Source organism: Leptonotus elevatus, chromosome 17 (genome assembly GCF_054856555.1).
Source record: "Leptonotus elevatus isolate MCC_2025b chromosome 17, RoL_Lele_1.0, whole genome shotgun sequence".
NCBI classification, from domain to species: domain Eukaryota; kingdom Metazoa; phylum Chordata; class Actinopteri; order Syngnathiformes; family Syngnathidae; genus Leptonotus; species Leptonotus elevatus.
In genome coordinates, this window is record NC_141255.1 from 5,790,814 (window position 1) to 5,805,417 (window position 14,604).

General features: G+C 45.1%; 1 protein-coding gene across 2 annotated transcripts; it reads right to left on the reverse strand.

Moving 5' to 3' along the window:
• Window positions 1-65: 65 nt before the first annotated feature.
• On the reverse strand, window positions 66-14,491 carry rpgrip1 (RPGR interacting protein 1). Of its 2 annotated transcripts, XM_086058287.1 has the most exons (31): window positions 14,100-14,491; window positions 13,848-13,996; window positions 13,720-13,773; window positions 12,766-12,883; window positions 12,466-12,671; window positions 12,291-12,390; window positions 12,091-12,219; window positions 11,440-11,545; window positions 11,350-11,373; window positions 11,133-11,279; window positions 10,984-11,057; window positions 10,703-10,914; window positions 9,488-9,573; window positions 6,345-6,395; window positions 6,092-6,265; window positions 5,896-6,013; window positions 5,652-5,815; window positions 5,233-5,572; window positions 3,903-4,063; window positions 3,597-3,829; window positions 3,392-3,507; window positions 2,289-2,434; window positions 2,150-2,206; window positions 1,970-2,073; window positions 1,526-1,592; window positions 1,359-1,440; window positions 1,200-1,273; window positions 944-1,133; window positions 769-853; window positions 558-685; window positions 66-457 (listed from the first exon to the last, which is right to left on the reverse strand). In XM_086058287.1, exons 2-31 carry the CDS (start codon window positions 13,933-13,935, stop codon window positions 249-251), a joined length of 3,843 nt encoding a protein of 1,280 aa, XP_085914413.1. In that variant the 5' UTR covers window positions 13,936-13,996; window positions 14,100-14,491; the 3' UTR covers window positions 66-248. The 2 variants fall into 2 exon arrangements, with proteins under 2 accessions (XP_085914413.1, XP_085914414.1); XM_086058288.1 differs by lacking the exon at window positions 6,345-6,395.
• Between the last annotated feature and the right edge of the window lie 113 nt (window positions 14,492-14,604).

The following is a 14,604-nucleotide window of genomic DNA, read 5'->3' on the forward strand; positions in this document are numbered from 1 at the left end:
AAATTCGTAACATTTTTATAACCGTATATTCAGAAGCACAGCCACACAATCTCTAGAAGAAAGGGTTTGAGCTTTAGCTCTAAAATTTAAGGATTTATTATGTAACAGTGAAATGACCAATACAAAGGCTTCAACAGTTGCTGTTCAGTCACATACACAGTACACTAACCAACAGGAATCAAAATTGCACACAGGTTTTACAAAATCTATACAATACTCAGATTTTTTTATTTTTATTTTTATTTTACTTAGAAGTCACTGTCATCATCTTCAATGATTTTAATGTGATTTTTCTCATTCTGCTCCTCTTCCTCCTCCCCTTCTTCTTCCTGTTCGCTGTCCTCCTCAGCATCCTCCGGCTGGTGAAACTCCTTGTAAATACCACTCAGGGCTTTCGCTGCCTCAAGTGAAACCTTCAAGAATCCAATCACCTCCTGCTCTTCATCCACACGCACGACTGGAGAAAACATGCAAATGGAACAGTGAGACCTCCCCGAGCAATCCAACGCAATGCGCTTCATCATTTCACAGAGATAAACCGCCAAAGAAACGCCTACTGTCAATTTGCCGTTCGATGACATCACTTCCTGTCAACAGCAGCTCCTGAAGATCCAGAAAAGCATAGCCGACATCGGCACATTCCTCGTCGTCGTCCATCGGCTCGCTGACAATTGTGAACTTTAACCTGCACGAGCACACCAAAATTTGTGTGAAGGAAGGAATACATGAAGAAAATTGACAGTTTTCAAACAACGTGAGATACTATACCAGCGCCTATTAGGGTCACCGCCATCCACCATGGTGTACAGATACCGTCTGAGTGGCGCTGACTGTGAACCATCCACGTAGATGACTTCAGAGCAAAAGGGGGGATTTGACCATCAGCGAAAAGAACATTTTGAAACCACACACACACAGGCATTATTTTTTTCTCTGCTCTCACCTCGTGTGAAGTTGTAGTAAATCTCCTCCCCAGCTGCGGGCTTGCGGAGGGACACGGGCGTCTCGGTGGTCTCCATGGGGACGCCCAGCAGTCGATATTCCACGTAGACGCGCTGCACCGAGTCGTCCAGCGCCACGTGCGAGGAGGGTTCAAAGGTCAAGGACAGGATCTCCACTCTCAGTTTGTTTCCCTGAAGGGAGGTCAATGGATTTTACCATGGCATGCTTTTAAAAGGATTTATATAGATGAATTTGACCTGTCTGTTCTTTGGTTTGGATGGGATGATGAGGTCGCTTGTTGAGGTATCCGAAGACTCTGACGGTTCTTCAGCTGCTCCACAGTAATAAAAAAATTAATAAAATGCTTTCCACTATTCCGTCGATGAGATCAATGAGCAAAGTCAGACTGTTCCTACCACTCTCACTCCTATCCTCTTTTTTCTCTTCCTCCGGCTCCTCCGCTTCATCCACTGACAACACATCCACAGAGGGAATATTCTGAAAAAAATCAAACCACAGTGCATATAACTTTTCTCCGATACATGACATGATGTTGTTTGACCAAATTCCTGTGGCTTCCTACCAGAGTAGCACCCTCACGAGCAGATCTGTTTCTCACCGGAGACTCTCTGGAAGTGCTTTCTGGAGCTCTTTAAGGGTTCAATGAAGAGAGTTGTGTTATGCTGAGGTGTCCATATGCTTATAGAGGAAGTGAACCCGGTGAACACGGCATTCTGATGAAAACTGCGTTTGTGGAATATAAGTTAAGAAGCAAAATACACCCGTTTATATCCATCTCAGGGGGCAGCCATTTTGTCACTCGGCTCACCTGTTTTCTCAACCTGAGCAACTGTGATGTAATTTTCAGTCAAAAATGGCCGCCCTCTGAGACAGATAAAACCGAGTGGATTTTACTGCTCATATTCCACAAACGCCATATAAATCAGAACACCGTGTTTAGACTAGCGAGGCTGCATAAAACACATTTGGATTGACTTCCCCTTCAGCTCTTGTCGGTGTAACTTACTTTGTCATTGGTAGATCAGACCACATGGTCAGCGCAATTGGGGGTCCCTTATCGCGTAGGCCAGATCGCCTGGCGTCGAATGGTTTTATGTAGTCGGATGCAGGCTGTCACACACAAGAGTATTCAGAACTTGAGCATTATCCGTTAGTGTACCCTGATGTCATGCTTATAAAACCTCACACAAGCTTTTGTCTTCTTTTGTCTTCTTTTGGGTTCTCCTGGCCCAAGTTGCTGCGTCTGGGGGGGGGGGGGGGGGTGAGTAAATCATGGCATAATCGCAGCCATTTGGCAAATTTAGCAGAAAGAAAGTCAACAATACCTTGACTCTGGGCCTTAGTGACCCTTGTTCTTCTTCCCGCCTCAGTTCACTGGCGTTCGCTGGCGGTTGAAATGGGTATTTCCATTTAATCAGCACCCTGACCGTGCCCCGAGGACCCCCGGCTGGATCACGTAGCACGTAGTCGCCTGGAAAAGAGGAAGGCTTAGGTCCTACTGACTTGGATTTTTTGAGGCTGGTTCCGATATTTGGCACAATAAAACTGATAACTGATTTCCGTTCCCTTTATGGTTACAACAATATAGATATTAACTAATTTGCTCCCAAAAATGTATAAATAAGTTATATTTTAAATGTTTCAAGTGTCCCAAAGACGTATTTATACATTTTTTAAATGTTTTTTTATGCAGCCTCTGAACTGAAGAGAATACTTGAAGCAATGGTAGTTATTACAAAAACGGCCAGCAGGTGGCAGCAGAGTACCAGAGGGCCAGGGACAAGACGCAAGAAGCTCTTTTTCCCAACTGTTTTAAACAGATTTGTGAAAAATGATTAAACTTAGCTATATTCTGAAGCTAATTGCTGTAAAACGGAAACAGATAAAATACACAATTTTTCCCTGATGAAAGAAGAGACTCTAATCTTTCTTTTGGCAGGTTCCAGGTTTTTATAGCAATAGAACACAATATTCTGTGGGCCTTGCAAAATCAATCAAAATTCAGTAAAACAGCCGGGAGAGAAGGGGATTGCTTCAGTGAAAATGGCTGTGCGTGAATGAGTTAATTACAGGCAGAATGTTCGACTCATTTAGTATTTGTTTAAATTTTGGTGATTTTTTTTTGGGGGGGGGGTCATCATCTTTTGTCTTGATAAAAGTAGATAAATAAAGATAGACTTTAATAGAGCCTAAGCTCCTCTCTTGGATTCTCAATACAGCAATAATACTAGCTGTTCTTAGCAGAGGATAAAGAACATATTCCTGTAAATAGTGTTATTGCCTGCATGTTTTTCTGGACTATTTTTTCTTCAAATACCTGATGATTAAAGGCTCATATTGCTGCTAATTGTCGGCTTAGAGCTCTAAAAACTCACTGGCATGTCAAGGTACTACTATATAATGAAAAGAACAAGACCCCTTTGCACACCTGTGATCTCCTTGCCCGTAGCCAGCGCTCTCAGTGGGATAGGTGTTTTAGCCAAGTAGGCTGGAGGGATCTGGTCATCGCTATCATCAAACACATACACCCAAAGACTGCTCGACCTGCGCGAATGAATGAATGCGCGTTTTTACACTTCACCAAAAAGCTTCTTAAAGCATCTTAAATATGAAATGTCATTCTCACAGCGTACCGCAGGTAGCGCAACACATCTGCCGTGACTGCAAGTGGATATCTGGCAGTGTCATGGAAGACTGGGTCGGCAGCGCCCGGGACAGTTTTAGACACGTGTGGCTGCAGGTCGTAGAGCCTGTAGGTCAGGTATGCATCAGGAAGTAGCCCGGGCCATCGCCCACTGAGACCATCACAGCGGTCCAGCAGCAGCAGCAGCTCATTGGGGATCCCGCCGCCGTAGTCGTACAACTCCTGTTGGGGGTAGAAAGTGACAAGTCAGAGATGGGATTTTTTGTTTTGTTTTAAGTTAAACGACAATATTTACTTCGTGTCCGCCTTCTCGCCAGCCCAGGGTGACGTGAGTAGGTATCGTCTGTGTTGCTGTGATCCTGTCACTGTCTCTCGCCGCCATGCTTGCCATGGGCCCTGCAGGCCGGAACAATCGCACCCAGAAATCCATAACACCGACTACTTCCCCCTCAGGACCTTGACGAGAGACAAGAATGTAGGGTTGCAAAATTACACGCTTAACTCATTTGCTCCCAAAAACGTACAAATATGTGCTACTTTAAATATTGACATGCTCCCAAAGACGTATTTATACGTTTTTCATGGTTTTTTTTTTTTATGCTACAGCATACAGAAGGCTTTGATGCAACCTCTGAACTGAAGAGAATGCTTGAAGCAATGTCCGTTATTACAAAAACGGCCAGCAGGTGGCAGCAAAGTATAAGAGATCAACCAGGGCCATGTTTTAAACAAGCTCTTTCATCCACTGTTTTAAACTGATTTATGAATAATGATGAAAACGGAAACATACATTTTTCCAGATGAAAGAAGATAGTCTAATCTTTCTTTTGGTAGGTTCCATGTTTTTATTGCAATAGAACAAAATACTCTGTGGGCCTTGCAAAATCTGTAAAAATCCAGTAAACCAGCCGGGAGCGAAGGGGGTTGCTTCAGTGAAAATGGCTGGGAGTGAATGAATTAAAAGTCAAACATTTTGTGCAAATCTAATTTGGAATACAGTTTTCCAGAAAATTCCCCAACCTAACCTCCCATCTAAACCAGTTTTTTTGTTATAAAATGCTTTATTTATTCATTTTGTTATTCTATCTTTATTTGGAACTTTCTAAAATCCTTTATTTGATTGTAGTTTTTATTAATTTTATTTTTTGTCAAGTACAAGCAACCCCATACTCATGACGGCAGCCGTTACCAGCAATGGCCGCCCTCTTGTGGCCGTTTTACAACATTTACATTTACATTACATACATTAAGATATACAACCACATATTTTGATTGGGACATTTTCTGGACACTGGATTGTTAGTTTCATTTTATTTATTTAAAATTAATTTTACTGTGCGTTCTTTACAAAATATTTGATTTTATGAACAAAAGATCATAGAAAATTGCCAATTAATTTAATGCAAGGGAAAATGCTATATTGGGATATATAGGGTATTCTTTAAAATGATAAGTCATTGTTTTTTAGGAAATTTTCTCTCAAAAAAAGGGAAAAAATGGGGGAAAAAGAAAAAAAGGAAATTTTATGTATCAAAAGTACTATCGATATCAACGAGTTGTGTACTTGAATCGGTCTGAAAAAAAGTGGTATTGAACATCCCTAGTTAATTCTAGTAACCTTGTACCTGTGATGTTGACACGGCCATTCGTGCGCTCCCCTCTCCTCTCCATGGACCCCGTGAGGGACAAGTGGCCACTTCCGTGCGTCACAAAGCGGACACCCCCGATTGCCTGGTGTAGCTCCACTCTGACCCTTGCACCCTGAACCCGCAGCCTGCCCAGATCGCGGGCTGTCAAAGCGTAATGGGAGGTGAAGCCATACTTGGGCTGGCTTCCCGCCACCATAGGCGTGGAGTGAACTTCAAAGTCCAAAAGGCTGTAGGTGCAAAAGGTCACCATGTCTTCAGCTTGGCCGGCGTGAAGGTTGCTCATATTCCGAAGGCCGCCTGGAGTAAAGGTGGCAGCCTGAAGGAGAAGGACAGCAGATTAGATAACACACTGCTTCCATCCAACCATTAACACAATCCTACAAGTATGATTTTACCTTTATGTGAAGTTCCAGTAGGGACTCTCCGAGCCTCAGAGGAGCACACGAAATGTCCTCCTCAAAGCCCTGGACTACTTCCTGGTCTCCCGATGGCCACGTGTACTGTATTGGCATGGTCCCTTTGTGATTTTTGGTACTGTATGCAAATACTTTCAACTGGGCTTTAGGACACAAACAGGTCAAATGAATTTTTCTTTCCATGAAATGAATGTTTGAACGTGACCCATTGGATGATTCCTACCTTGTAAAGTGTTAACCTGAAGAGCTCTTTGGGCTAAATGTTTGTCTTTCTCTGCCATTGCCATCCTCACCTGCTTCCTCTCTGTCTCAAACCTCTCCTTGACTGTGTCCAACTCCTCCTTCAGGTAGAAACGCTTTTTTTTAAAGTGAGCAAGGGCGAGTTTTGTGTCTTACTCATATTGAGGGCGTGAAGGCACCTGAAGGTCTTTACTGATGCGGTGCTCCAGTAAAAGGAGGCTCCTGGTTTTCTGCAACTCCAGCACGGTCTCAGCATGTGATGCTTGGATGTTGGTCAGCTCGGGGTCCTCCTTCCCGCCGTCAGGCCCAAGGAAACGCAAACCCTCCCTGCTCTCCTGCTGCATCCGGAAGGCCTGCCCCATGTGGGAAGACAAGACAGCTTCTGGAAAAGTCCAACATTTAGATAAAAACAGATATTCCTCGCTTCCCCACCTTGATTTGTAAAAGTGTTTCGCTGAGCTCTTCATCGCTCATGTCGAAATCCTTGATGACGAGATTGAGAATGAATCATTTCATGCTTTATGGTTATGTACTCCGGTTATGTGTTTCTGGACTAAAGTCTTAGAAAAACTTTCCGCTGTCTTGGACTGTAGGATACCGTTCTCTCCAAACTTGTGTTTGCTAGGTGACTTAACAACAATTGACTTACCACATAAACAATTTCAATCTATACTTGTAGCCCTTACTATCGCAAAAAAAACAATTCTTGTTAACTGGAAAAATAAACAAACTTTGAATATCGACCAATGGTCTAACCTCCTCATAAATCATATTTTAATGGAAAAAATATCTGCCTCAAATAAAAACCAAATGTCAAAATTTAAAGAAACATGGTCTACGTATATAGAATTTTTTAACCTAAACTTGGATTTTAATTCTGCCTGTTAGCGAGAGCCACAGCAGCGTTATAACTGGCATTGATGTTTCTGTATTAGGCAATTTGTAACTAATGGTTGTGTTTCCATAGTCAGGAACCCGGCTGCTGCCAGCGGGATCGAGCGGATTCACCTCCGATGGGCACCAGGGGTTGATATTCGGATTCACGGCATGCCAGTGGGTTAATTCTGTGGGTGCTGTCCCCCCTGGCGGGGAGTGGGCGGGTCTGCCCCTCTGTTGGCTGCTGGGTGGCGGCTGCGTCTTGGCCGTTCCCTGGGTCTCTTGGGGGGTGCTGCGTTGCGGGGCTTTCCCTGGTGTCGGGGGCGGCGCCGTTCCGGCGCGGTCCGTCGCTCTGGGCCCGGCGACGCGGTTCGGGGCCTGTGGGCCGCCGGGGTGCCCGGTGGTTCCCTCTCCCCTCCCCCTTCCTCCCCCTTGCTGCCTCTCCCTCCTCGCCTCTCCCCGCCCGTCCTCCGCCTCCCTGTCCCCTCTCCCTCGTCGCCCTTCCTCCTCCTCTCCCCCTCTCCTTGCGTCCCTGCCGCTGCCCCCTGCCCTTCTTGTCGTCCCCTTCCCTCCTCCCTTCCCCTTCCCCGGTACGCCTTCCTTCCCCTCCCCTGGGCCGGGGGCTCCATCCATGGCCCGGGTCTCGGTGCTATGGGGGCCGGCGGGGGTGGCTGGGGTTTGGTGTCGTGCCCGCCCCGCTCCGGTGGGCGTCCTGACACCTCGGGCGGGACCCAGTATCCGGGGGGCGAGCCCTATCGCCCCGCCGGACGGGTCCCATATGCCCGCCGGGGTCCTGGTGGGGTGGGTGGGGGCTTGGTGGGCCGGTGCGCCTCCTGCCCCCGCCCGGTTGGGGGGGGCCCCGCTGGTCACACCTCTTAACTCACTACACTAGGTTTGCACAATACACTTTTATAGACATATAGGGCACATAACACACTTTGGGGGGTGGGGTAGGGTGGAAACACCGTCTTCACCCTACAACTCCCCTCCAATTTTAATACACCACACAACTTGTGGGTGGGGGGGGGGGGCTTGTGGGGGTGCCATCGGTTGGGGGCCGCAGTATAGAGCAGTGCTGCGGTCCCCTGTCCGTGTCGCCACCCCCCCCCCCCCCCGCCCTATCTATTTTTTTTTAATGCACCACATACACTCAGCAACATGCTTGGGTGGCGGGTGGATCGGAGCGTGGGAATATCATTTCCATCGGCTCCGGTTCACCTGCTCCTAATTTTAATGCACCACACACACACACTTGTATATACACTGGGTGGGGTCACATTCACGGTTTAGGGGTAGAGTTCGCCAGTCCGCGAGCTGGCGGACTCAGTAACAGGGGTTAATTTTCACAAAGAACGCTGGGGTGACGACCGGGGCCTTCCCCCGCTGGGCCTGGGGTTCGGGGGTGTCGGCCGCCCTCCGGTGCCCCCATCTCCCCCTTCTGCCCCCGGTGTTCCGTCCTTCCACACGGCGGGGGGTGGGGTGGGCGCGGCTGCCCTCTCCGCTCCGCTGCCCGGCCCCTCTTCGGCGCCGGTGCCTGGGTGCGGGTGGTCCCCGGGGGCTGGGGGTCGGGGGTTGGGGGGCTGCCGGTTGGTCGGGGTGGGGTCGGGGGGGGGCGGCTTTGTTGGGGGGGGGCGGTGGTGGGGGTTGCGGGGTGGGGGGGTGCTGGGGGTGGGGGGTGTCTGGGGGATTGGGGGCATGGGGGCGGCTGGGGCTGGGTTGGGGTGGGTGGCGGGGGTGGATGGGGGGCGGGGGGTTGTGGGGGGGCGGGGGTTGGGGGCCGGTGGGGTGCCTGGTGGGCCTGCAGTGCCCCGTCCTGCTGCGTTGGGCCGGGGGCGCGGGCCGGGTTGGGGCGGGGGGCGCTCCTGCTCCTGGGTTTGCTCTCCGGCCGGTGGCCCTGGTGGGGCCCGGGGGTCGTCCTTTGGCGCTGCCGCGGCCTGGGGGGCCCTGAGGTGTTGCGCTTGCTCTGTTCCGGCGGGGGTCGACGGCTCCCCTCTTTGGTGGAGATTTTCATGCATGCCAGATCCACCACACCAGCATCTACCGAAACTCAGACACAATCTGTTTCCTCCTCAGGTTATTGAATCGGTGGAGGCTGGTGTCTCGGATCTCACGCGGCTTCGTCTGTCCTTCCTTCCTTTTCTCGGTCTCTCCGTTGGTCTCTTGAGGCCTCCCTGATTTTATGTTTTTTGGATTTGTTGGGGTCTGGATGTTTCTTGGGCTGGGGAGGAGTTCTGGTGGGGGGTGTCTGGTCGGTGCTGGATTTCACCTTCCTTGGTTTTCTTCGGTCCCCTCGGGTCTCCTGGTGTTCGATTTAGGTGAACGGTATGAGATTTTTTTTTTTCTAATAGGTTTTCTGGTGAGCTAACAAACACACGCACGCACGCACGCACGCACGCACACACACACACATACTCACCCACACACACAAAAAAAAAAAATGTATGTATGTATGTATGTATGTATGTATATATGTATATATGTATGTATATATGTGTATATATATATATATATATATATTTAAAAAAAAAAAAAAAAAAAAAAAAAAAAGAGCAATGATGATGACATTTCCGAATGAACAATACTGAGCTCTAAAAGAAAAAAAAAAAAAAAAAAAAAAAAAAAAAAAGAGAATGAATCATTTCAGAGGTCAAACAATGACATGCTAGCGTGTGTTGTGCGCCATTTCTGTGTTTCTTAACCTTGGTGACCGAGTCCAATCTGCTCAGCAGGCAGGATATTTGTTCCTTGTGATGAAGAATCTCCTCTTCCAGATGTTTTAGTTCAACTGCACAAAAACAAAGACGCTATCGAGAGGAATTTGCATGTGAAAATGAGCATTTTGCACCTCGTCAAAAAACAATGAATAGCAAAACTGGGAATCACAGATATTTTTTTTTCCCCAGTAAAAGAACCGCCGAGACTGCCCCAAAAAGTTTCGCTAAGCTGGACGCACACCACCTACGTGCGAGTAGTTGGAGATCAAGGCAAGCTAGGTACCACTTAAGCCGTACCAGCTAGCTAACAACGAGCTTCAGCTGGCTACTAGTGCGGCTAAACATGTTGTGGACTTGTTCCCAAGTCATTGTGTCCATGGCAGAGAATAAGCAACACTGCTGACAAGTATCGTCACCAAAGGAAGACGAAGAAAAATGGAGAAGCTATACTAATTGCTAAGCTAATCTAAGACTGACGTCTAATCGCGAAATACTGGAATTAAATCTTTGGGTGATCAACTACAATTTGCGCAGAAGTGCGGAGTATACGACTTTGTCTTATTCACTACGCCACACAGCGAACAGGACTGCAAACGGAAATGAACCCATTCAGAACTATTAAGTTTAAACTGACATTTTGCGGCCTTGCTTCAGGTTTCTGTAATTAACCTGAGAACTGTTCTGTAAAATTACAAAATTGCTCCTCAAGTGAAGTCATTCATTATCATAACTTATTTTGAGCTTTGATACGTGAACCCTTACATAGCTTACTATATTAACTCATTCACTGCCATTGACGACTATAGACGTCAAAAATTCATGTGAAGTATTTCTATTAGTTTAAAAAAAATCATTTTAAAAATTTATGAAAACCGAGAATTTTTTTATTGTACATTTATAACAGATATAAAATTATCATGTGATTAATAACGATTAAATGGCCCTTTATTTTTAATATAATTTTTAAATTAGGCCCATCAGGCGATTCAATTTTTTAATTGTAATTAATCACATGACTAGTTAACTAGCGATTAATCTGTTCTAAATTTACAAAAAAAAATTCTGTTTTCATACTCTTGTTAGCAAAAGTGGAAAAAAATGTTAAACTAATAGAAATTGTTCAAATGAATTTTTGACGTCTATAGCCGTCAATGGCAGTGAATGAGTTAAACAACGATGAACACTAAATGGTCAGTATACCATTATGTTTCCCCTCCAGCATCTTCTTCTCTTGTCTGAAATTCTCCGCCTCTGACTCTAGTCTGCCTCGCTCCTCCCTCTCGATATGCAGCGTTGCCGCCAGGATCTGGATGTCCATCCTGCAGACGTCGTCGTTTGGCTCCTCCCTCTGCACGTTGACCTCCTTGTGTTTGTCCATGTGGCCGTCATGGCTGGCGTAAGTCGATAACGTACTAAGGGAGCGAGAGAAACAAATCTGAATGAAGCATTTTAAGTGCACTGAATATATTTTGTCGTGTTACCTCTCAAGTAAGGAGTCATAGTTTTCTTTGATCCGATCTTTCTCTCCCTCCAGGTCTGCTATACGCTCTTGTAGCTGGAATATAAACAATCCTGTTGTTGAACGGCACCTGCAATAAAAAATCGTACCCGGTCATTGGTGGCTGCGGACCTTGTCCAGGTTCTGTAGAGACACGCCGGCAGTCGTCAGTTCAGCCTCCAACGTCAGTGCTCTGTGCCTCTCCTGCTTGAGCTGCTCGCTCAGTTCTTCCACTTTCTCCAGAAGAAGTGTGTGACTTTCCTGAAGACACCTCTGACTCTGGAACAGAAAGGAAATGCTTGAATAATGAATACCAGGACTCGGTGAGATGGTTAAAGTGTGTGTTTACCTCCTCCAGCTGGTTCTCATAGGCCTGGAAAGAAAGAACATGATGATGTACTGATATTGTCCCTGATGTTGTGTCCGAAAAGCGCCGAACCTGTTGTAGATCGACAATCTTCTCTTGCGTGACCCTCAAGGTGGCGCTCTTTTCAGAAAGCTGCTTTTGGAGACAGATGACGTCCACGTTCTCTCTGATGTTAATCCTGAGCAGATAAATAGAATGTAAAATTTTAGTACAGTCGTGTAGATTTTCAGTCGTCCAGATCGCGGCAATCTGCAAATTTTGAATCACACATTCTTTTTCTTCCGCCCATTATTTTGACATACATCTACTTCTACATAATTCATACGATTCACATCATTCTAATTTCAACATATTCCAAAAGTTCACGCCTTGCGGGCTATTATTTTATTTTCCAAATATTCAATATTTTCCACCAACAATTCCACGCTCATTCCCAATGGGACAGTCAACATAACAGATTCACATAACAACTTTTAGCTCATTCAAATCACCTTGAGAACGATTTTCAACATGCCAAAAAAATTCCAAGTCACACAAAAAAAATCCCATTCCACATCATTGGGTATCATTCCACATCATTGCAACAATGGTTCCATATTCCATTCCAATTTCTCTAGTCACTTGAAGGCGTTTCACCTTTAATCCCAATTTTTTTTTGTGTGTAATTTCCAATTCTCCTTTCAACCTTTGCAAAATCTTATTGTATATTTATGGCCTCCTCACCTGTGCTTTTCCACCTGTTGCCTCTTCATCTCTCTCACGGTTCCCTCCATCTCTTTATCTCGGAGTGTTTCCCGGAGGGTCTGGGCGGTCAGCTCGAGCTCCGTCACCCTCATCTGCTCGCTTACGTTGCTGGGAGGAAAGGATGCGGAATGGAGATTTGGAAATGATCTTGAAACTTTCTCATTTTATTGCTCACTTACAATTTGTCCATGTCTCCTCTGGTGTCCTCCATTGGGGGGCAGTAGCGGGGCGGGGCTGTGTGGGCCACCCTATTGACATCCACTTCCATACCTTTTGTACCTTTGGAGGAGAAGAAAGAAAGTGTTTTATTACTCTGAAGAGATGGGAGCACCTCTATACAGAAAAGTTGCACACCTTTGCTGAACTTGTATGGCGTGCGACGCCCAAGATCCAGGATGTGCTGCTTGGCCAGGCCGAGTTTGTTTTGTAAAATTACTTTCTGGCTCTCCAGTGAGGCCACGCGACTTTCCAACTCCTGCAGCGCGTCCTCCATGTCTTTCTCCTTAGTACTGCCGGACCCCGGCCCCGCCTGACGGAGACGCATCAGTCTAGTAGACATTCTTTGGAGAGAAAATGAACTACTCAGAACACTTGAGAGTTTCGTTTTTTCAAGACTTTTTAAGTGTTGCTTTGTGCTTGACTATCGCGCATCACCTGCGCATCTTCTGCTCCTGAGCTCGGGTGTGCTTTCTTAGGACAACATTTTCTTCTTGCATGTTAAAGCATAGATCCTCCAGTTGCTCCCTGGGGAGGCGAAATAACCGCTGAGGATCTGGAATGACGGGAGAGAACATCACTTGATAAAAAATAAACATGAAAAATAAGATTTGGTCAAAAAGAATGCAATTTGGGTGAAAAATTGACAGATTCAATATTTAAGTTAATTTGAATCAACTTTCTGGGTAAATTGTGTATTTTTTTTTTTTAATAAAACAACCCAAAAACTTAGGTCATTCTGCACAAGACAATCCCCCCCAAATTTAGTTATTTTTGTATAAACAACCCCAAATAATTACCGGTAGGTTGTTTTGTGCAAGACAACTCCCCAAAAATTTACAAATTTTGTATAAAACAACCCCCAATATTGGCTCGTTTTGTATAAGACCACCCATAATAATTTGGGTCTTTTTGCATTTAAAATACAGTAAACAAATACAAAATTGGGTCATTTCATACAAACCCCCCAAAAATTGGGTCATTTTGTACCAGACAACCTAATAAATTAGGTTTAAAAAATATATATATATTTTTTTTAAGAGAAATGAATAAAGAAAGGGGGGTCATTTTGAATAAAACAACCAAAACATTGGGTTTTTATGTATAACCAACAAACACAAACGAAACAAAAAACAAATTGGTCATTTTGTATATAACAACCCACAAAAATGTGTCTTTTTATGAAATATATATATATATATATATATAAAGTCATTTTGTATATATCAAATAATAATAATAACACAAAAATGGGTCATCTTGTACAAAACAACCGAGTAAGTTGGATCAAATTGATCAAAGTACTGGATCAGTCCTTTTTTCTTTTCTTTTTTTTTACCCAAATTGGGTTATTTTTTTACCCAAATGTTTTTAGAGTTAAGGTGCCCTCACCTTTTGTAATCATGATATGATGCTTCTTCCATGGCTTCACATCACTTATGGCATCTGCTCAGACAAGACATGTTCCCAAATGCAATCCTGGTATTTTAAACCTCTCAACTGGACCGGTCAGAACATACCTGGGAGAGTGGGCATGAGTCCTCCCTTCGTCAGACCCACGTCTCTTACTGGGAGATCCCCCGCAGTCTCGTCCATCATGGGCGACATCAGACGAACTCAGCATATGGTACCAGGATGGGGTTTTAAAAGGCCGTGACCAACAAGAGCACTATTAAAACATTAGTGTACATGCTCATGTAATTTTATGACGTAGGACACTTCGTTAATTTCACGTGACAGAATCATAGCAAAGTGGATATATTGGAACTTACCTTGCTTCTGCAACAATTCCAAGACATGTGAACATTCCGCTTGGACAAGGCGAGTTTTAATCCATCTTCATCCTGCTCTCATTGGCTAAGTAAACCTGAAGACCACCTCACGGCTCCATCTGCTTCTGTGGGTAATCCTGCCTGTGCACTAATCAGATTACAATGTGTGCTCCCAGGTCAGTTTAGCAGCAGCGGGCAGAGACATTTTTAGTCGAACGCTGGTCTGGGGCCTGTGTTCAAGGTGAGACTTGCAAAACAGGTTTGATTGGAAGTAATCACATATATGACAGGCATTCCACTTATATATGAAAATATACAGTATATACTATAAACAAAGGAAACAACACCCACATCAGAGGTTAGTAATAATTGGAATAAAAAAAATCAACAACTAATTGATTGTGAAATGAATGGACAACTATTTTAATAATCAAGTAATCGTTTAGAGAGCCATTGTTTAAGTTAAAATTGTCCAAATCCTCTGATTTCAGCCTGATTAGACTGA

Bases quoted from the DNA above. Each gene is read 5' to 3' on its own strand.
- rpgrip1 (XM_086058287.1), bottom strand. From the start codon at position 13,935: ATGTCGCCCATGATGGACGAGACTGCGGGGGATCTCCCAGTAAGAGAC. The intron at 5,816-5,895 runs GTAGGAATCATC...TGTGTCCTAAAG, and splicing joins TCAGGTTAACACTTTACAAG to CCCAGTTGAAAGTATTTGCA. The intron at 3,508-3,596 runs GTACGCTGTGAG...TCATTCGCGCAG, and splicing joins GATGTGTTGCGCTACCTGCG to GTCGAGCAGTCTTTGGGTGT.